This window comes from Rhinatrema bivittatum, chromosome 7 (genome assembly GCF_901001135.1).
Source record: "Rhinatrema bivittatum chromosome 7, aRhiBiv1.1, whole genome shotgun sequence".
NCBI classification, from domain to species: Eukaryota; Metazoa; Chordata; class Amphibia; order Gymnophiona; family Rhinatrematidae; genus Rhinatrema; species Rhinatrema bivittatum.
The window spans coordinates 133,672,845-133,695,938 of record NC_042621.1 but is presented as its reverse complement, the minus strand read 5'-3'; the positions used below and the strand labels follow the sequence as shown (position 1 = coordinate 133,695,938).

The 23,094-nt window shown below is 42.0% G+C and overlaps 1 protein-coding gene across 6 annotated transcripts in view; it reads right to left on the bottom strand.

Moving 5' to 3' along the window:
* The window catches only part of CCAR1 (cell division cycle and apoptosis regulator 1), a 244,415-nt gene that overhangs the window by 199,189 nt on the left and 22,132 nt on the right, over positions 1-23,094 (bottom strand). For 4 of the 6 annotated variants that reach the window (XM_029609164.1, XM_029609162.1, XM_029609167.1 and 1 more), the window contains exons 2-4: positions 16,491-16,605; positions 12,880-13,052; positions 10,618-10,662 (exon numbers count right to left, since the gene is read on the bottom strand). In XM_029609164.1, the coding sequence (XP_029465024.1) occupies positions 10,618-10,662; positions 12,880-13,052; positions 16,491-16,563 (291 nt within the window). In that variant the 5' untranslated portion in view covers positions 16,564-16,605. The remainder of the gene's footprint in view (positions 1-10,617; positions 10,663-12,879; positions 13,053-16,490; positions 16,606-23,094) is intronic. The other 2 variants (XM_029609165.1, XM_029609166.1) reach the window with 1 other exon arrangement.

Here is a 23,094-nt window from a genome sequence, read left to right as displayed (position 1 = left end):
AGGCAGCATCTGTCTTTTTATTGACTGGATTTTCCCACAGGCAGTGCGCATGAGGTCCAAAAGAACTTCATGTACCGGTATTGCCATTATTTCTTTTAGAGCATCTACAAATTATAAGACCTCCAGCATTTTATGGGGAGCATCTTCCTCCGTGACCAATGTAAAAGATATAGTCTCAGACATCTCTTTGACAAAACTGGCAAAGGAGAGGTCTTCTGGAGGAGATCTTCGCCTTTCCTCCGGCGGTGAAGGCTCTGAGAGCAAGTCCTCAGATGTCCATGCTGAATCATCTGAGGATGCACCATCCCATGGATTATAGGAACTTTCTCCTTCTTCCGGTGCAGCTTCCGATGAAGGAAGCATGCCATAGCCGAGAGGTTGGGAAGGCATCAATGGAATCAGCTCCGATGTGGTGCGCTTGGGTACCGGTAGCCCCAATGGCCCCGGTATGGGCTCCAGCATCGATGGCTCCCGTGGAGGGACATGGCCAGGAATCAATCCTTCCTCCTCTGAGGAACCCGGTACTGGAATTGGGACCTGCAGAGGCCTCTATGGATGACTCGATGCCAGAGTGTACGGTGGCAGAGGAGCCGATGCGGCACCGATGAGCGTATCGAGGCAGTCGAGGAGCAGTCCATCATCGAGGAAGCCGGTTCCAGGGCCGGTATGGGGGCCGGCGCCGGCGGCAACTGGAAGCCTCGTAAGGCTTTCAGCACTGCCTCTTGGACCATGTGGTCCAATTCCTCCCGGGAAGCCGGCATGGGTGGCACAGCAATTGGGATAGGAGGCAGGCTAGGCGTCACTGGAGCCTCCACGGGGGCTTGTGGAGGCTCTGTGCCCGGCCCCAGTATCGGTGGGAAACGCCTAGGGGTCCCAGGTCCAGAGGAGTATGGGGGCCCTCTTCGCAGGTGGCTCAATGGAGGTTGATGCTGCTGCGGTATTGGTGCTGGCACCGGTCGGGGATGCCCATCGGTGCCAATGTCGACGTTTCCCTCGGTGCTCGGTCCGGTCTTTCCCCGGCACAGAGGATGACGACGCCGATGTCCTCGATGGAGTCTGTGACGGACAGTCACCCTGTCCACGGTGCTCCTGGCGAATCGTCTCCGAGGTCAATGGACCCTCCACGGTTGGTGGCGCTTGAACTGGCGTTGATGGAGCAGTATGTATTGAAGCAAACAACTGCCCCATTTTGTCCAGGTGAGCGCAACGGCCTTCATGCGGGCCCGTTATGGACATGGTCCTCGGACACTCGTGGCATTTCCTAAACCCAGTCGCCATGTTAAAATTTTGGCGGGCACCGAAGCGGTAAGCCGCCAGGAGCCAACCACAAGTACCAGAAAAAACAATACCAAGTATCAGAGGGACCGGAGCGCGATGGGGGACCCCGATGAGGGATGTTTTTAAGAAAATAAATGTCAAATAGTTCCGTGAGGAAAGTTGTGAGAAATTTCTCACAGAGCTCCTAAACCAAGAGGCAACTGCTGCGTGTAAAAAAAGAGACTGAAGGGGAACCCCTGGTGACTGCAGGGTTAGTGCCATGCTGGGCATGCTCAGTGTGCCAGTCAAAGTTCTAGAAACTTTGACAAAAGTGTTCCGTGACAGGACTCCATCTGATGATGTCATACATATGTGAGGACTACCATCCTGCTTGTCCTGGGAGAATGTCTGTATCTGAATGAAAAGAAGAATTCTACTTCACCTAATGAAAACAAAGTTTCAGGACATGTTAGCTTACACTGAAGGTTAATCAAGAAGCACAGAGAGGTGACATCTAACCATTAACAGAAGGCTATACCCTAAATGCCTTTTGCAGCACTTCACATGTACACACAGCTAGCCATAGTAATCACTATGGTGGAGTCAATATCCTTCACATGAAAGAAACACATGGAACAGACACAAACCAGAACAAAACAGACAGCATTACACAGATTATAGGGTCTCAGCCCAGGGACAGGTAGGCAAATTAGCCAACATAAGAACATAAGAAATTGCCATGCTGGGTCAGACCAAGGGTCCATCAAGCCCAGCATCCTGTTTCCAACAGAGGCCAAACCAGGCCACAAAAACCTGGCAATTACCCAAACACTAAGAAGATCCCATGCTACTGATGCAATTAGTAGCAGTGGCTATTCCCTAAGTAAACTTGATTAATAGCCATTAATGGACTTCTCCTCCAAGAACTTATCCAAACCTTTTTTGAACCCAGCTACACTAACTGCACTAACCACATTCTCTGGCAACAAATTCCAGAAAGTCACTGTTGAGATGTTAAAAGGGTTCCTGGGATGGAGTTCTTGAAAATGGGAGGGTCTGGAACTCCAAACTACTCCTACCTTAGCTAGATTTGAGGACAGATTTTAAGGGAAAGAGGCTCTCCCTGGAAAAAGAGAGCCAGGGCCACATCTAAACACTACAAATTCCATGTCAGGGGACTGAACGCCAAATGGAAACTACGCTGGTACTGAGAAAGTAAGATGGTATACCTAGCCACAGGTCTACCATGACTATATTTAAATTAAAAGCAGGTTTTCTGGGACTTTGTTTGAAGGTCAGGAAGGTTGTGCTGATAGTGTTATGCTGTAATATCTTGCCTGAGGGCACACAAATTGAATTTAAAGTCAAGACTTGATGGAACTTTGCTCACAGATCAGGAAGACCACACTAGATCAGGTATTTTATAATATCCATAGCATGAAAGCCTACCAGGCAACTCCTGTCTCCCCAAAATAATCTTCTGGAAGAGATAGAAAGTTGCATATCCTATATGCAACAAGGGGTCAGTGATCCCAAGAAGGGAGGGACCAACAGAAAAGGATCTTCACAGGACTAGCTTGTTCCCTACTGAATCCAGTATTATTCCCATACATATTTTTTAAATTAGGTTCTCCCCCTATCATTTTCCTGAACTTCTGGGGAGGCCATACTAGCAAGAGAACCATAAACTACTCATATACATTGGATTTTCCTAGTCTGTGTTAACTATGTTCTTAGACATGACATGAAATGTTGTGCATGAATCATTGTATAACAGGTTATTTATAACAGTTCCATACATGTTTGCTTCCAGGGATTCAAAATACTGGCAGGAAAACATTTGAAGAATTACACAAATCTTAACAATACAATGATTAAATGATGGTTTGAACATCAGTTCCAGTTATGAGATCTTTTAAAATGCTGCATGGTACACGGGGTATGGCCTTCTTTTAAGTATCATTTTTTTTGTTTTAATTTTTTATTTATGCTTATTCAAAAACAAATACAACTATTTGTCTACAACATTCAGATGTTCTTATTATAAGACTAACAAAAATGAACAATTTAATAGGAAAATATAATATGCATCTGATACTCAAGGTAATTTCAGAAGGATAAATATTACGGAAAAAAAAAGCGGAATAAGGAAAACAAAGAGGTTATACAACCCCTCCTTTTAACAATTGAAAAGAAGTGTCATCTAGATATCTCTATTTGCATCAAGCCCTATCACTGCAGACTCTAGGGGCTGGGAATCAAGAAAAGCTCTAAGTTGTGATAATTCAAAAAATACATATTTTTGATTATTATAAGCAATTTCATATTTACATGGAAATTTTAACAACATTCTCCCACCCTTAGATTCTACCTCTGCTCTCATATCGAGGAATTTTCTTCTTCTATCTTGTGTTGTTCTACTAAAATCAGGGTAAATTCGTTTTTTTATCACCATGGAACTGAACTAAACGATTTCTCATATAAAGCCTTAGAACTGTCTCCCTGTCAGAAGCAAAGGTAAATGTTACATGCATTGTTGATCTGTTCATTATTGGTGTCTCAAAAGAAGACTCCATTAATTCAGACAAATTTAGCTGACCTTCGACTGGTTTACTCTTATCAACTGTTTTATCTTTTAGTAATATGTAATAAATTTTAGATAAAACAGGTAATGATTGCTCTGGCATTTTCAATATTTGCACTAGATATTCTTTAAACATATCATATGCAGAAATTAGATCATGTCTTAGAAAGTTAAGTATTCTTAAATGTAAGTATTTTAATGCATTCTCTATTCCTTCAAATTTCTTTTCATATATTATCTCTGCTTTAGCAAATTTTTGCTGCCAGCTTTCTAATTTTCCCATTTTAACCCCCATTTGATTAATCTTTTCTTCATTTTTACCAAGAGAAACTTCAATATTTTTAAAGCGTTGATTTGAATCTATAGTCAACTTAGTCAGATTAATAATAGCTCCTTCTAATGACTTTATTGCTGTCCATAGTGAATCTATCGTGATTTCAGCAAGTTTATCCAAGGGCAACAAATACCCCTGAGCGATTCCTGTTACCAAGTTCCCCTCTGCAGTTAGGGTTTCCTCTTCCACTCCCTTTTAAGTATCATTTTTATCAATTATACATCACAAGGCGGATTATAATCTGTTTCACATAGGAAAATTAATAGCAAAAAGTCAGTACTGAATCAGAGAAAATCAGTTCAACCCAACTGAATAAGTGTTTTCGATAAAGTTACAAAGAGAAACAATGAAAGTAACGCTGATGCTATAGATACAGTACCCAAGGAAGAGAAGCCTAGTAGGTTAGAGCATGGGCTGAAAACCAGGAAAAACAGGGTTCAAATCCCACTGCTAGTCCACATGACCGTGGGCAAGTCACTTTACCCTCCATTGCCTCAGGTACAAACAGAGATCGATTTTAAAAGGGTTTCTCACATAAAAATGCCCACATACACGCTTATGTGGGCCGCACATGAGCAACGTGGTTTTTTAAAAGCTGCAAAGCAGGTACATGTATATCCGTGCACACGTCAAAAATAAGAGGGCAGAAAAGGGGCGGGGCCAACAGTTACGCACATAACTCCATATTTTAAAACAGGAGACTGTGGTACACATCGGCTTGTTATCTGCATAACTTTACTGCTGCTCCAGATAAGGAGCAAGTATGTAGACCTCAAGTTTAGGTCTTACAGGACAAGGTGAGAGGTCTGTGTCAACTGAGGGGGGGCATGCAAGATGAAGAACCAGAGGGGTCCTGAAGATCTCGATATTAACTGGGCAAATTGGTGGACTAATTGGAAAAACTGGGTTGTCCCTCGCACACGTTTTAAAATCTACCTACATACGCACGTAAAAGCCAGCAAAGTCCTAGGAAAGATACATGAAGTACATTTTCAAGAGCAATCTCAAGATTTGGCACAAACTTACAAGTACAATGCACAACCTTCAACCACCGTACAATTGTAGCCTTAGATGCCTTACCTCCCATCTTTCGACCACTCCACAGTACAAAGAGATGATCCAATCTACGGAAATCATAAGTGACCTTTAGATACTTCAATAATGCATGCCTCCCTTTAAGAGCCTAAGCTCCTTGCATGAGGCATAGAGGAATCCAAATCCAGAAAAGCTGAAAGCTCCACTGTCTAAGATAGAACGAAGAGACTACATAAGGCAGAAAAGAAGCACCATGCATAAAGATGCCCCCAAATCTGTCATATGTAGGAAGGGATCTAGACACGACAGCACCTGGAACTCTGAAATTCTCCTGGTGAACAAATAGCCACCAAGAAAACCACTTTAAGAGTCAAGTCCTTATCCATAGCTCTCTTTAGTAGTTCAAACCGAGCCTCACACAATCCTCTAAGGACTAGATTCAAACTCTAAAACTGAGAAATGTTCCATACCTGAGGACGCCAGTTCTTAGCTCACCAAAGGAACTGTATAACATCTGTATCTGCGAACAGAGGATACTCTTGCACTTTACCCTGGAGACAACCCAATTTCACTACCTAAAATCTCACCAAATTAAAGGCCAGTTCCTTAACCAGAAACTCTCTGTAGAAAAGCCAAAATATGCAACACCGTAGCTTGAACAGGCTAAAGCTGTACTCTGTCAACAGCAGACCAGGACTCTAATATCCTCCAAATTCACACATACATCAAAGGATGTAGCAGGTTACCTAACCTGCAATAAGGTGGAAATAACCATTTCGGACTATCCCCTGCACCTCAGTCATCTCCTCTCAGAAGCGAAGCTGTGAGCCGCCTGACCCAAAAATATTGGGCCCTGATGGAAAAGAGTCAACCGATGGTCAAACCTCAGGGGCCAATCTATGGCCATGTTGATCAGATCTGGGAAGCATGGTTGATATAGCCATTCTGGACCTACCAGGATCATTTTGCCCAGATGTTTCTCTATCCACCGTAATCCCTTGTCCACCAGAGGCCACGGAGGGAAAGCAAAAAAGAATATCTCGAGTCCATGGAGGCACCTCGAGTCCATGGCAGCACCAGAGCTCTGATTCTTTTTGTACTGTGTTCTGTTCAATGGCTGTAAAACCATGACACCCTGGTGTTCTCTTTGGTCGGGATACCCCCCCCCCCCCCCCCCCATCTTCTATAAATGAGACACATTGCTGACAGCTCTCATTCCCTGGGATCTAACTTTCTCCGACTGAGAAAATCCGTCTGAATGTTGTTCTCTCTGGCAATGAGAGACAATGCCAGCCATTCCAAATGCTTCTCTGCCAAGAGAATCAACTCCCGGAACTCTCGAGCCACTGCCTAATTCTTGGTTCCACCTTGATGATTGATGTAGGCCACTGTCTTCGCATTGTCTGATAGAATCCATACTGAGTGGCTGCATAACCTTAGCAGACAGGCAAGCAACATGAAATGCACTGCTCTAGTCTCTAACTGATTGACAGACCATGAGGTCTCCTGTTTCAACCATTGGTATAATGCCCTCCATTCGAAGAGGCTTGCATTAGTGGTGATTATTACCCAGTGCAGAACCTTGCTCGAGATTGGTTCAAGTAAGCCATCATGAAATACTGTCCCTGGCTTCCCCTTCTAACAGAAGAGGAAGATGAAACTCTTCCAATAACGGATTCCAGCTGGAGAGAAGAGCCTCCTGCAGAGGCTGCATATGCGCGAACGCCCAATGCATTAATTCCAATGTTGATGTCATAGAACCAAGTCCTGTATATATCGTCCCAGACCCTGGGCACCAAAAGCTCTAGCAAAAGCCTAATCTGACTTTGCAATTTCAGCAATCTCTCTCCGTGAGAAACACTTTCTCTGCCAGCAGGTCAAATTGAGCTCCCAGATACTCCAGAGTTTGAAAAAGAACAAAATGTTGCTAGGTTCACCACTCATCCTAGAGACTTCAAAAGTATACTGAATATCGACAGAGGTCCTCTGATTTTGCATGAATAAGCCAGTCATCCAGATAAGGATGCACCAACACACCCTCCTTTTGCAATGCGGCCACCCCCACCACCTTGGTGAAGGGACATGGAGCCCTTGCCAGCCGAAAGGAAGGGCTCAAAAACGAAAATGTTCCCTTAGGACCATGAACCTCAGGAATCTCTCGTGCTCCAGCCTCATGACTATGTGCAGATATATCTGTTAAGGCAAGAAATCCCAAGAACTCTCCCTTGCATACCACTGCTATAAAGGACCTCAGAATTTCCAGGCAGAAACAAGGATTCTTGAGAGCTGCATTTACCTTCTTTAAATCCAATATCTCTTGGATACGGGGTGGGGGGATTCTTAACTTAAAATTGACCTCCAGCCACATTAAACGTGTTCAGAGTCTGAGCCAACAGACTCGGGCCATGCCAAGTGATCTCAGGATTGGAGCCAACAAACTCAGCAAGATATCTCTTAAAAAAGAAAAAAAATTGAGCAGAGTCTGAAGTGGCTCTCAATCTATGCAATTTCTCCCTCTTCTAGAGGTGAGGAAGACTATTCCCCATCAGAATTCTCTGTCTCAAGATCCATATCCCCTTGAAAATTACCAGGGGCAGTCTCCCTGAGGCATTTGTCTGCCATGACCAACAAATAGGAGGCCTGAGCATGTTATCCCTACATAGTAGATTGCTTCGCCTTCGCTGGGCACCCCTGCAGAAAGGTCTACAGGCCCTGGAAACATTCCACCCAGGAGGAGGAGGATGGGTCTATACGGGAGCCCATAGGCCCAAACTCGCTCTCTCCAATTCTTCTCTCTCGGGAACAAAGGAGGAGGAGAACTGACCGTTGCCTTGCCTCCCACTCCACTTCTCTCCAAAGACATCATAGGCCAAGGAGATGTCCCCAACATGGGCAAAAGCTATAGTAGTCAAATCGCTTTGAGAATCTAAACAGCACTGACAGAGAGAGTGAGGATTGAATTGCTATCAGACGGCAAGCCTCACAGAGAGAGTAGCCCTCCTGAATTTCAACTCTAGGCAGCGGCCTACGTGCATACCAATGCCACTCGGGCATACACACACACACACACTCCTCCAGGACGTGTGCAAATACATGCTCAAGTCTAGGTCGTAGTCATACACGCAAAAGCCTGCCTGCACCTTCAGCACATTTAGGCCCGGATCTGTTCAACATTGGCACTGAAAATCATCAAAGACCTAAAGAACTTCTTGACAGCTCAGGCCACTTGACTGGCGAGAATCCATGGAGACTGGGGCCAAAAGTCAGCATCCCTGCTGCTTGTTCCGCTAAACAAGCTTTGTGTAAAAGCAAATTAAAATCAGCAGAAGACTTCTACCAGAAACAGAGACTCCTCCTCTATGCAAGTGCCTCCCTGCACTTCCGCAGGAAAGGGAACCGCCATGATAGTTGAGGAAGGGATTCCCCTGCCTCTCCCACGGATGCTGCTATGGAATCAAAAATGGCCGCCGTTTCCATGCTAATGGAGAAAGCCTTAGCACTAGACCCAGCCACGCGCAAAGCTCATTCTATGGTGTGGCCATGCTCAACACAGACTTCTGAATGCCATGCCGCTTTTGCCACATGCACACACTGTTTCTCCCTGCACCCTAAGCACCACCAGCACCTCAACAGCAAGCAGGGGAAAAGTCCCTCAGTGCCAGGGAGCCAACATTCAGTCTCCTACGCAGGAGGAGATGCTGCTGGAAAAAAACTCATCACTGATCTCCTCGAGCTGCTAAGGTAGCTACCCCACCCCAAACCAGCTCCTTGTTCACAAATAAAGATACATAAAAAACCAATACTTTCCTCTGGTGCACAGATTCCACTTCCAAGAGTACAGGCTGCATGGCAGATCAGAAAAGAGCCAGACATATGGCTCTTTTCTTTCGCCAAAATTTAGCGATCCAACCCAGGGAAAACCATATAAAAAAGGGATATTTCCCTGTGCCACAGGGCTTGCAGTGCAGAAATGCAAGCAGGTTCCACCGCTGTCTAGTGGAGGATGAGCGTTGTCCACCTCACAGACCTCTGTACAGAGCTATCAGAAGGGTCACCAACTCCCTGCTTGTCTGCCTCAAACCAGGGGGGATGGCCCCACCAGGACCTCTCAACTCCCTGGGAGAATCCAGAAATTTTGTCTTTTAATCTTTTTTTTTCTCTCTCTTCAGACTGCAGGTTTTGCACCATCTACCATCTGCTGGAGACAGAAATACTGAGGGTCTGCAGGTGGCACACTGGGTTATGTACAATGTCAGTGAAACTTTCTCTATCTCCATCTGCTGGCAGGGAGGCAAAACCCTCTGCTCGCACGTTTTGTTTTAAAATTAGCCTGTTAGATTGTAAGCCCTCTCGGGACAGGAAAATACCTATAGTACTCGAATGTAATCCAAATTGAAGTCCCTGAAAGGCTGAACATAAATCGAATAGAATAAATACAATTTAAAAAAAATAAAATACCACATTTACTACTATGTCCCATAGAAGCTAACTGAAAATGAACAGGACATCAGGAATATGTGAGAAAATGTGTACATGGGTGAAAATAAAGTGATTATAAATCATAGCGCATTTCAATGAACGGATGCAATCAGTGAGCACCATAAAGTCAGTGCTGGGTTCACTATTAAATATAATAGGCTTATGAATACATGCATATTCAGCATAATCTTCCTATATTTGTAAATTAAACAAGTAACTACACATCCAGTAATGGGAAAGATGCAGAACAGGCTGGCCTAGATACACTGTTCAGAAGAGAGAAAACTGGTTTCAATACAAACAAACTGAAATAATCATCACTTTATTTATATTACACCTTGCTCTTTTCCATAGCCCAAAGTAGATTACAACAGTACAAAAAAAAAATAAATAAATACAAAAATAATAAAAAATGCAATATGCAGAAAAAAATTCACAAATAACAAAACAGATGAATATACAAAAACTACCAATGAATACACAACCAGACAACAAAAACAGTCCAAAAATGATATGCAATAAAATATAAAACAATCATAACCATCTAAATAATTATCAACTAAGAAGTTGTTAGTGAGACCTTTTTATTGAACTTCTATATATGACTAGTTTTCAAGACTTATACTTCCTTCAGTAGGGTTGTAAGAAAAGGCAGTATAAAATTCTTAGAAGCTACCTCCAACAGAAAGGTCTCACCCACAAATTGTTAGCTTACATGGATTTCTACATCTCTACATGAACTAACAAGGCAACCACATTGCTTTATTCAGTAGAAACAAATGTATGGCAGTAGGAACAAATATGCTGTGTATCTAACACTAATAGGTAAGGATATAGGAATTACTTAAGGAGGTAGAGGGTGAGAATGCTTTAAAAAAAAAAAAATACCACCACCTGATGCTAGGGCATAATAATAAGAGTCACATACCTGCTGTGGTACGCTGTATAATGTTGGTTGAGGTTGGGAGTATTGCTGAAAAAATGGGAGCAAAAATTAAATACTGTACTTTAAAAGCAACTCATTAGCATGGCTAACACCTAACTGTGGAACGTTCCCCCTCACAAATACATAGCACTGCTCTAAAGAGCACACTTAGCAAGAAAAACATTATTGTAAAATTTTCTTCCATGACTTCTAATTAACAAATATCAGGACTGTCCTCTGTGTGCCAAAGTTTTCATAGTTCTGCTTATAGTCCTTTAGAGGTTAGAGGACAATTATCTCTGTATTATCTGAAAGTACTGTGTGATTATGAAACAAAAGTAACAAATTTTCCCCCGTTATATAAGGTACAGTGCCACATACCCCAGTGGTACTGAGTAGGTGTGTGATAGCCAGAGGCGGATTCCCGGGGATTCACCACCCAGGCGGTACCACATGGTCTGCCGAGCGCGGCTCTGTCACGGCCATGCTCGGCAGACCAATGACTAGCGCGACTGGCCCACCGGGGGATGCCCAATCCATCGATAGACCAATCCGCCCCTGGAGATAGCAGATATAAGCTACCACTACAAATGCACTGAGGATTTCCATGTATACTACCATCTTTGACTACCCTGAGGTTACATACTCTAATAACGCTGTATTGAAAACTCTTGTTTGTTGTAGTTCTGCCTTGATATTGTGACAGAATTTGATGCCACATAAAACAATGCTGCCCCTGAAATCCGGTGTTCATCCTGATGAAGCATACAAAACGTATCGGCTGTAATTGTGCACTTTGTTGGAGAGCAATACTAAACATAAGCAATGATGGGGTGCAGCAAAGAATGCAGCATCTCATCGCATTACAAGGTCAGTTATTGTAGAGCCGATGTAATAAGGTGCACTGAAGCTACTGCAGGTTTATATGCGCATGTACGTTCGTTTTCCCGCGCAAAGCCCTATACAGGGATGTAGTAAGGGTTTTGTGTGCAGGAAAAAAAAGCATGAACAAGCGTGCTTACTGACCTGTGTTTTTTCTACGCAAGTGCATACTAATGGTATGCAAAGGAGGTGATTATCTAATCATGGGCAATGCAGGGAGCCGCGCTAATGTAGTGCGGGTTTTTTAATGCAGGTTTTTTTTACCTCCACGGTCAGGGCACGAGTCAAGTGACAGTGCCATCTCAGGGACTATTTTATTGCATTGCTTGCATTGGTGTGGTGTGGTTTCATCCATGCAGCTCTGGTGTTATTTTGATGATGGAGATTTCTGATTGTGTGCAGCTATTCCTGATGCTGTGGTGTATCCTGTGGCTTCGCCAAAGGATGGCAGCAGCAGCAGCAGGTTTGGCAGGTGACAGAGGTCGTGGCAGGAGAGAGAGAGGATGCGGAGGGAGCAGGCGGAGAGGAGGGATCATGAGGAGCAGGCTGTTCCGACTAGACTCGTGCTTAGCTAGGCGACTTTCTGGGCGCCTGAGAGTCCAGATTCGCGCCCAGCTCCGCAACTAAGCGGCCAGAATTGTGCTTAGCTAGGCACCTCAGTGCCAATTGCTGCGCCTGAACATCCATGAAAATATTTGCCATGTTTCTGCAGCACACAGTTATTCAATATATTAAAAACACATTCCAGGGCCATACTGTCACTGAATAGGAAGACCCATTCGCTCACTCACTTTTATGTGTGTATTATCAACACAGCTTGTCTACGCAGATGCGACCGCTTATTACATAGGGTCTTACCGTGTTTAGGTACATGTGTTTCTTCATGTATACACGCAAATAATGTGCTTTTTTTAATTTAAATTTTTATTAAGTAAACTGCAGTACATAAATCATGTAGAACATACAATGACATTGAAATACAGTGTACTACATGTCTACTATAATAATAAAGGAAAAAGAAATACAATACAATCTTGCTCAATTTTTTTTATTATATATGTTATCCCCCAACTCCCACTCCTCTCCCCTGAAGCAACAACATAACAGTTTATTCTCAAGTATGGACAGTGAATACAAGATATATCTCTAGAGATGGGTGCTAGAAGGACATTCACAAATCTAAATATACCACGTTGGAGGTACCAGCTTTAGCCGCATGTGGCAATCAAAACCCGCACTCATAACTAGAGCTTGTTTTGCCGCGGATCTTATTAAATCGGCCCCTGTGTGCTTTCCATGTCAGAAATCACAAATACTTTCCCCAGTGCTTGTGGCTGAGAATTTTGCATTGGAGACTGCAAAAACAGTGCTGCAGTTCCTTACCTGCTGTAGGGCTGCTGCTGCGACCACAGCCTGCTGCTGTAGAGCTGCAGTCTGGGAGAGCTGATAATTGGTGGGTGCCTGGGTGTTGAGACCTGCCGCTGCTAGTGCCCCTTGCTGGCTGTAGATTGTAGGAGAAGCTCCAAGCAGGGAGGGTTGCTGCACTCCAAGAGCTGCTGCAAACAGACACAAATCATGGGTTTCAAATTAAATGTTAAAATTTTTTACTTATTATGTATTGCAACATCATTAGTATCTACTTACAATTCTTTTTCACTTTGATTTTCTCTTCCATAAGAATATAATTCTACATACTCTGGATAAGCACAGTTTTGGTAATTATCATCCTAGCTCTAGCACAAAAAGTGCCAACACTACATCTTTTTGCTGGAAGATGGAGTGTGGTACTAAAAACACAGTGATCCTCTTTTATAAGAAACGCTGGTGACCATCCTGATGGCTTTGCCCCAAAGTGCTTCTTGTATAGTGTTCGTTACATTAGGAACATTATGCTGCAGCAAATCCTCTTAAAAGAAATGTGTTGACCCCCAGTACAATAGCTAGGATCAGCAATTGTTATAATTGCAATTGTTATAATTTTCAAGATTCGAAAGATTCAGAAATAGCCAACATCTCCGGCAAGCCGCCTGACCATTTCTGGAAATGATTTTGTTTTGGAAATTGTATGGAGATAGTTTTCTGAAATGTATTATAACTTTTTACATTTTCTAAAACTCAATGAAAAAAAAAAGTCAGCAATCTGGAACATATCATTTCTTTTTAATATCTGATGTGGAATCTTCAAACAAACATTCCAAGATGTGAAACTGATCTCTGAAACATTAGAAATGAGACCAGATCCCCAAAACCCGCATCACTTATCATAACACTGACCAAGATTGCCATAAAAGAAAATGTGTATTTCATGGGATATAAAAAGACATGAAACTATGGGGCAGGCATTTCTGTATCCAGGTCTTCTGCCTGTGCTCTGTAGACCACACCGATGGCTGGATATAGATCTCGTGAAAAACATACACAAGACTGTAGGAGGTGTTACTAGTGGGAAATTTATATCTTCCAGAATTTGACTGGACCATCTTACTTGTAGAATCAGAACTAGAGAGATCATGGGCTCCCTTCAAGGGGCTCTCAGACAAATTGTAATGAACCATGAAAGAAGAGAATAATACTGAACCTGGTACTAAACAAGATCCACAGGGGATGATGGAAGGAGAGAAGGGACTCATGGTCATTGCTCAAGAATGACACCTAGTGGCCAGTTCAGGATCAATGATTACAAGATTCCAGAAGGAATCCTGGTGCATGGCGCCCTAGCTCATGACAGTCACTACAATGTCTAGACTAAACTAGGTATTTATTGGGTGGGTGAGAGATATAAAATAGGGGAAAAATCCTTGTGTAATTGTGAATGAAGACTCATGGCACCAGAATCCCAGCCCTGGTTCCAGTTCAGAGAGAGGAGGAAACGAGTTACTTGAATCATCTCAGGAGACAGAGGTCTCAAAAAGAGGAAACTTTTTTAGTTTCTTTTGCCTGTCAGATAGGAATTCTGTGCTCAAATTTTTTTTTCATAACCGTTTACAGTTGTTCTATGGTCAGAAAATCTGGATATATCCAGATGTTACTAGAATAATCCAAGAATGCAGGAAAACATTTCTGAGACCTGAAGCATTATCATTGAGGGCACAATTTATATTGAGGTATTTGTTTAAATGTTTTGTGAAACTTCTTAACTCTAACTATATCTTTTTTTAACCTTCTCAATTGCAGTCATTCCTTGATTCTCATGCCTAGGTAATGCCTCTTATTTAGGTTTGGATATTAAGATGTAGCTTTGGGGTTCGGCTCTCAGCTTTCTTTTTACATTGTAATTTTTCGCTCTTTTTTCTTCTTGGTCTCCCCTTTTTCTTATTTTGAGATATGTGTAATGAAACTTGTTTATGTTTGATCCTTCTTTTGCTATGTATTGAACATAGATTTTTCTGGTACAAGTTATTCTTGTGTTTAATTGTAAATTCATTAAAAATAAAATTAAAAAAAAAAAAACAGAGGAGAAAATAATAATAAAAAAAAAAAAAGGCAAAAGTCAAGGGGTCATAATATGAAGTTGGAAAGAGCAAGATCAAAGGAAATGTGAAAAAAATACTTCTTTACTAGGATGGTAGCAAACAAAGCAGTGATATTATTCAATAGCATGCTTGGAACAGACAGAGAAGGAAACAGTAAGAGAGGCACTGAATGGAGATTGAATGGTGTCAACAGTGAAGCAGGGGCAGACTTAAGAGTCAAATGGTTCTCTCATCTGCTAACAAAAACTACATTACTGCTATTCTCATAAACAGCAGCATCTTCTCCCATTCTTGTACGTGATGGGACATAGTGAAGAGCACTGCTGCATCCCACGGCTCTGCTTTTCCTCATAACAACCACCTTTAATCTGAAGATTCTCTCATGGCAGGATACTGAATGCAACCTAGTCAAACGCTCCTTAGAAAAACAATATAAATCTCAAACTTCACTGAACTAGCTGAGAGACTTTGCTTTGGAATTAATACAATGCAACCACATTAACATTCCATGAAGCTAGAATAGAGAGAGTTGTATATCCAGTCAAACAGAGTGCTCTCTCGCTATATCAAACAGGCTAGGAGCCAACATAAAAAGATTAGGATGTAGCAAAATGTACAAACCATAAAAGAATCACTATAAGGGAAAGAACTTTGCTGTGTTATATAGTAGCTCTTAGGATGTGAAGGGCTGGCAATGCAACACATCAGCTGGAGCTCAGAGCTTTAATAATCTGAAGACTGTTTCTAATCCTATATCCAACTCTCAGACTATGACCAACTAATCAATTGATCTCCCTATACTCAAAGTTTGAGGCTAATACACTAATGTATGGAAAACTTCACAAATTAAAACATAAAAAATTGCGCACCATTTGGTGTTTTATTGCATTTAGTGCCATTTGTAAATTTTTTCTAATTTGCAATGAATAAAGTTTCATTTGCTGTTTAACAACTAATTCAAACTAATAGTTAATGAACTGCTGAGATGCAAAATCATGCAAAGCAGTTCATTAGCTATTAGCATATAAGCAAGCACATGCACAAAACTGCCTTTGCAAAAGATTTTTGCAAGAAAAAAAAGCTACCCCTCAATTAGGTGTAGTTACAGTTTTTGCAGAAAACATTTGCAGCTAAACCACATGTGTAATTTCTCATTTACATGTTGATTCCTGTAGAAAATCGGCAACAGTTCATTAACTTTGATGCACAGAAATATATTCCCCTCTTGGGCTATAAATTCTTGAGAGAGAAGTTAAGGTTATGAATTACAGCATAGAGCTGTGCTAACTCATAGCAATATCAACTGTTAAAACATTCAGATATTCATAGCATCCATAAACAATCCCAATCAAAGAAGAATACTGACAGATTGTAGCCACTGCTGATTTAGACATGTGGCTAAGAAGTCCCACAGAACCAGGAAGTGGTGATGAGGGGGAAGAGAAGGGAGTGTAAGGGAAGCTGAGTATGAATGCTTGGTTAGGGGAGAGAAAGGGGAAATTAAAATTAAAATTTCGTTACCTGGCTGAGACACAGCAGTTGCTGTGAACTGAGTGGCCCATGGTGGATTCTTCTGTCCCCCGAACTGAGCCATGATAGCAGCAAAACTTGCACCTTGTTCTTCCAGAGTTGTGATCTAGGAAGAGAAATAAAGAACAGAAGAGGCTATTCAAACACCATAAACTAGTTATTCAAAACAGGAGAGCAGGAACAGGGCACCCCTTCAACTACAGCAGTGAAGATGCGTAATAAAGAAACAGTAACAGCGGGCAGCACGGTTCTTAGGAGAACAGTAACACCGCACTGGAAACCAAAGCAATGCCAAAAACTGGCTGCATCTTTAAACATTTGTTAGTTTCTCTACTCAACTACTTGGCTGGTTTTCTTTAAACTATTGTATTTTTATTTATTTATTTTACACAATTCCTTTCCATTTTCTGAAATTTTTTCCTTCTTTCATACCTTTAGCATCTAAAATCGTTCTGTACTTCCCTCACATTTTAGCACTCCAAATGTCAGATTTAAGGACAGAGCAAAAGTTGCATGGCTTTTTGCATGAATTTTCATTTGCACAATTATTTCTCTGACATTTTTCTTTCAGAAGTTAAAGGAAATTAAAACTTCATCCAAAACATTTGCTATTACAAAATTCTGCAAGCAAACTGACTTACATAACATGCCATATTGGGTCAGATCAAGGGTCCATCAAGCCCAGTATCCTGTTTCCAACAGAGGCCAATCCAAATCACAAGTATCTGACAAGTACCCAAAAATTAAATAGATCCATTGCTACTAATGCCAGCAACAAGCAGTGGCTATTCCCTATTGATTAATAGCAGTTTATGGACTTCTCCTCCAGGAACTTATCCAAACCTTTTTTAAACCGAGCTATTCCAACTGCCTTAACCACATTCTCTGGCAATGAATTTCAGAGCATAATTTGCACTGAATGAAAAATAATTTTCTCCAATTTGTTTTAAATTTATTTTATTTATTTAAAGTCTTTTCTATACCGTCGCTAAGTTATATACCATCGCAACAGTTTACATGTAGGCACATAAGTAAGTTTGGAGTAAGCGTACTATAGTACATTCTAACAGGTGCTACTTGCTAACTTCATGGTATGCCTCCTAGTCCTTGTATTATCCGAAAGATTAAATAACCAATTCACAATTACAAGCTCATGTCCTTTCATGATTTGTAGACCTCTTATCACCCCTCAGCCATCTCTTCTCTAAGCTGAACAGCCCTAACCTCTTTAGCCTTTCCTCATAGAGGAGCCATTCCATGCCCTTTATCACAGTATTCAAGATATGGTCTCACCATGGAGCGATACAGAGGCATTATGACATCTTCCATTTTGACATTCCCTTCCTAATAAATTCCTAACATTGTTTGCTTTTTAAATGTCACAGCACACTAAGCCGACAATTTCAATGTAATATCAACAATGGTGCCCAGACCTTTTTCCTGGGTGGAAACTCCTAATATGGAATCTAACATTGTGTAACTACAGCATGGGTTATTTTTCCCTATATGCATCACCTTGTTCTTGTCCACATTATATTTCATCTACAGTATGGACACCCAATCTTCCAGTCTCGCAAGGTCCTCCTGCAATTTATCACAATCTGCTTGTGATTTAACTACTCTGAATAATTTTGTATCATCTACAAATTTGATCACTCATTGTATCCCTTTCCAGATCATTTATAAATATATTAAAAAGCACTGGTCCAAGTATAGATCCCTTAGACACTCCACTGTTTATATTTTTATACTGTGAAAACAGATCATTTAATCCTATTCCTCAGCAGTGCATGGTTCGGAGAAATGTATCCTTGAAGGATACTAATGAAACAGGAGAGTTAGGGCATCCCAACAGAGAGGTTCCATTAAAAGCAAATATAATCCATGTGCCCATATGTAAAAAATCACCGAAGCTAATGATTTCAGAATTATCCCTAACAACTGAAAAGCAGGTTGTTAATACAAACAAAAAACACACTTCGAAATGTCTGTATGCCAATGCCAGAAGTCTAAGAAATAAGATGGGAGAGTTAGAGTGTAAAGCAGCAAATGATGAGATTGACATAATTGGCATCACAGACTTGGTGGAAGGAGGATAACCAATGGGACAGTGCTATATCAGGGTGCAAATTATATTGCAATGATAGGGAGGATCAACTTGGTGAGGGTGTGGCACTTTATGTCCGGGAGGGTATAGAGTCCAACAGGATAAAGATCATACAAGAGACCTAAAGTTTACATTTCTGTCTGGGGGCAGCTTGTACGGAGTGACAGTTGCTATTATCCTTATAAGTAAAAATATTTAAAAATCTTGCTGGGCAGACTAGACAGACCCTTTTGGTCTTTGTCTGCCATCAACCACTATCTAAATTTATGGTGTGTACTGTTAGCCAAGAGTGGATGTCTTTAGAAATGTGTCGCATGCAGTTGTGCATCTGCATAGGGAATATTCCTGTATAGTCAGTCTATATCCATTGTCACTAGAAAAGTGTTGGGCTGTAGCTGTTCAATGCTCTTTAACTTGTTCAGAAAGTCTCTGGTGTCTTATAGGAAGCCGTTTACATTGTGTACCAAGGGTTTCAGAATCCTCTCTAAGTCCATATATTTCTGCTGTAAGTGGGCCAATACTGGATATGATTGTCTGTTAGGGTTCCCAGGTTTGTGGATTTTGGGCAGCTTGTAGAAGGTGTTAACAGAAGGATAGGTTGGTATTAGGTTTTTCAGTTGAGATTGAATTTGTTTTGGAAATGTGTTAATAAAGCTTTTCAAATTAGTGTCTAATTGTGTAGATACCTCAGTCACTTTCATATTGTTTGAGAGCTGCCTGCGCCCTTGTGCTGTATATTATAGCTCCTTCAGGTGTGTGTCTTACCATTGGTTTGTGATGCTGGAGAAATATGGATGGAGGTAGTGTGTGTGTGTGTGTGTGTGTAGTTAGCAGGTGACTGCAGGTAGGGTATATGTCTGGTGGTCTATGGTGTGGCACACTTTCCCATCTCTCCCTCCATTTCCTGCTCTTTCTCCCAGCCCGCCTTCATCCTCTCTTCCCCCTTTTTCATCCGATCTGCCTCACCCCACCATCACTGCTTTTTAGGCCACCACAGAGACTCATTTCCTATGGGCTCTCTGGCCACACCCTTCTTTGGGTCATTGTCACTGCTGCTCCTTTACTTTGGTGGGCAGCAGTTGGGTTCTCCAGCAGCTCTACTCTTTGAGCCACCTCCGCTCCTTTACTTCAGCAGGTAGGTGAGACCCATGCTCTCCTGGCAGCCTCACTTTTCAGCTGCTGTGGTTCCTTTTCTTCAGCTGGCAGGGCCTTGGCTTCTTGCTAACTGGTTGCTCAGTTCAGCTGGCACTGGTCTTCTCTTGGGCTGGTAGAGCCTAGCCTTTCCAGCAATTCCACCATTTCTTCTCCCAGCATGCATCTTCTTTTTCACTGCCAGGACCTAGCCTTCCCATCAGCTCCTCTTCTCTTCTTGTCTTCCACTGAAGTTCTAGCACTTAGGTTTTTTATTTTGGCTGCCTGCCTTCTAGCAAAAGACAGAAGGATGCTTGGGTGCATAGAGAAAGGAATAGTCAGCAAGGAAAAGGAAGATAATATTAACTCAAGTTTCTGGTGAGACCATATTTGGAGTATTGTATACAATTCTGGAGATTGCATGTAAACTAGATGGAGTCTGTTCAGAGGGCAGCTATGTGGACAGACAAGAGTTCTAAAATACCCCGCAGGAAAGGGGAAATATTATTGTGAAACACAAATATCACTTTCAAAAGGAACCACCCTATTGGTAAAAAACTGCAGGTATCGGGAATAGGAAATCAGAGTCTGTAATTCACTTACTATTCATACCAACGTGACAGCAACCAGGAACAACACTTTCCAGGTGAGACATTTCAAGTTCATAAAGAGGTTTGAAAGGTGTTTTCATGAGTTGAGCTAGGACTACATTGAGGTCCCAAGGCACTGGAAGATTACTGACCAGAGGTTTGGAATATCTCAGTCGTTTTATGATTCTTGATAGCTGAGGTTGGAGAGAACTTGGAGCTCTTTCCACTATTACACCACAATGACATTGAGATCAACTTTGACTGAACAAAAGGAAGGATAGATATTGAAGCAAGTACCTTGGGCACATAAGATCTTCTGGTTGAAGATTTCCCAGTAGAAACATTTTTCAAAACAGAGGAGTTTTCATTGGAATAAAAGAAGTGAAGTGTCTTTGAACTTGTAATGACTATGATTTGCTCTGCACTCCCTTTCTTTATTTGATTATACACAGAGTGTGGAACTATTCTTCGCTTTCTTGCCCTGGTAGAAATCAGAATATCCTCCACCTCTTTGGGATAGAATGAGAAGGAGGCTACTGCACATTCAACACCTACGCCATAAGAGCCAGCACTGGCAGATTCAATTGGCAGTTTGCCTTCCTCCTGTTGGAATAAGAATCAGAGATGTTACCAATGGAACCAGAGAATAAATTGAAAAGATGGAGGAGATATTGATACCACACTTGCTAGGCTGGTGTCATGTGTATTATACTCACTTGTCCTGAAGGACCCTTTGGATTGTCTTGGCGATGTGAGGAATCAATGGGTATGCACAGAGTAGACCGATGCTCCAATCTAGTACAAAAGCATCAGGAGCTGATCTGTAGCTACTTGAATGCATGAAACAGAATTTTGACCTTCCTGTTGACTTCTTAGGCAAAGAGATCGATCACTTGCTTTCCCCAGTGACTGAACAAGTCATCTAAATCCAGAGATCACTTATTCAGTTTTAATATTCTACTGATGTGATCCCCAATGTGTTCTGAATTGCTGGACGGTAGGATGTTTGGAGATGGGCACTATCATGACCTGCCCATGACTAGATTCAGAAGGTCTGCTGGCAGAGGGCATAGGAGCCTGTACTTTCCTGCTTGTTAATTCAGAACATAACCACTTGCCTGTTTGGATCAGGAGTCTCTTTCCCAAAAGGCAAGACAAGCCCTTAGAGCACAGCAGATGGTTTCCAACTGCAGTTGGTTGATTTGAAGATGACTTTCTTTTGGAGACCATGATTCTTGGGTCCATGTTTCTTTAGTATGCAACCTCCCCCCTTGGTAGAGGCATTGGTAGACAATCATTTGAACTGGAGAAACATGTAGTGATATATAACTACCTTTAGAATTTCCAGATTCACCCACCACTGAAGGGATAATCTCATCCTCGGGGTCATGGAGATTTGGTGGAATACTGGCTGACAGTCAATCCCATTGGCTCCAGAAGCCCCACTAAAAACCTGGCATGTGCAGATGAGCAAGAGGATCCACATGCACCACAGCAGTCATGTGACCAAAAAGGACAAAGACCAACCTTTCTGATGCTCAGACCTGTTGAAGAAATGACCTTACTAGGCTCATCAGCAATGCAACTCCTTTTATGCGAATAAACAAACAGTTTTTCATAAAGTTAGTTTATCCAGGCTCCTATGAACAGAATTCTTTGAGACGGAACCAAGTTTAACTTGGAAAGCTGACCACAAAACCCAGGGCTTGGAGGAAACCTGAAGTCTCTCGAGAAGAACTGAAAACTCCTGACAGATGGAACTGTCACCAACCAATCGTCCAAGTAAGGGAATACAAAGATCTCCTGCAGATGAAACTGTGCTGCCACTACTGCAAGGCATTTTATGAACAACCTTTGCACCAGAGACAGGACAAAAGTAAGCATTTTATATTGGTAGAGTCCCTATCACCACAAACCTGAGAAACCTCTGATGGGCAAAGTGAATGGGGATGTATGCATAGTGTCCCTCAGATCCTGAGAAGACATCTAATCCCTCAGTTGAATGAAAGGGAGAACCCTCTAGAAAGCATTCATCTTGAACCTCTCCTGCATCAACAACTGGTTCAGTCTCTAAATCTAGTATAGGTCTTAGATGCCCCACCCCATCTTCTTGGGAATCAGGAAATAATTGGAATAGAATCCCTGGCCACACTTTTAAGAATAGGCTCAACCACCTTCTACTGAAGGAGCGACTCCTCTTCCAGCTGCGGTAGGGCCAACTGAGAAGGTTTGGAGCTGAAGACTTAAATTCACCGGACTGGAGGATGGCAAAAATAACTGTAAGCAGTAGCCAATTTTCAGGACCTCTGCAGAGTCATCCTGGAGAAAGGACTGAATTTTTCTCCCTCCTACAGGAGATGAGTCTCAGATTAATCAAAAACTGGTTCTGGGCTTTGGCTACTGAGCCTTTTGCTGACACCTTTCCCCCCTCTGTTAAGCTCGGGTAGGCAGCTACTCAAAAAAACCACTGAAAAGAGCTGAAGCGATATCCTTGGAAGAACATATATTTGTAGGGAAAATACTGGCATTGGGTGAGAGCCAATTCCTATTCACCTCTTTGGGTGAAGTTAATAGGAATTGTAAAGTGGCTTGATATATAAATATTTTTTAAATCAAAACCACCATCTCTTGAACTTTGTGCCAAAAAATGATCTCTTGGAGAATACTTGCTCGCAGCCACACAAGCCATCAGGGTCCTATAGAAAGGGCCTAAGTCCTGGCCGCAGTATCAAAAGCTTTGTAAGTGGAACAGATGAGGTGCATTTCA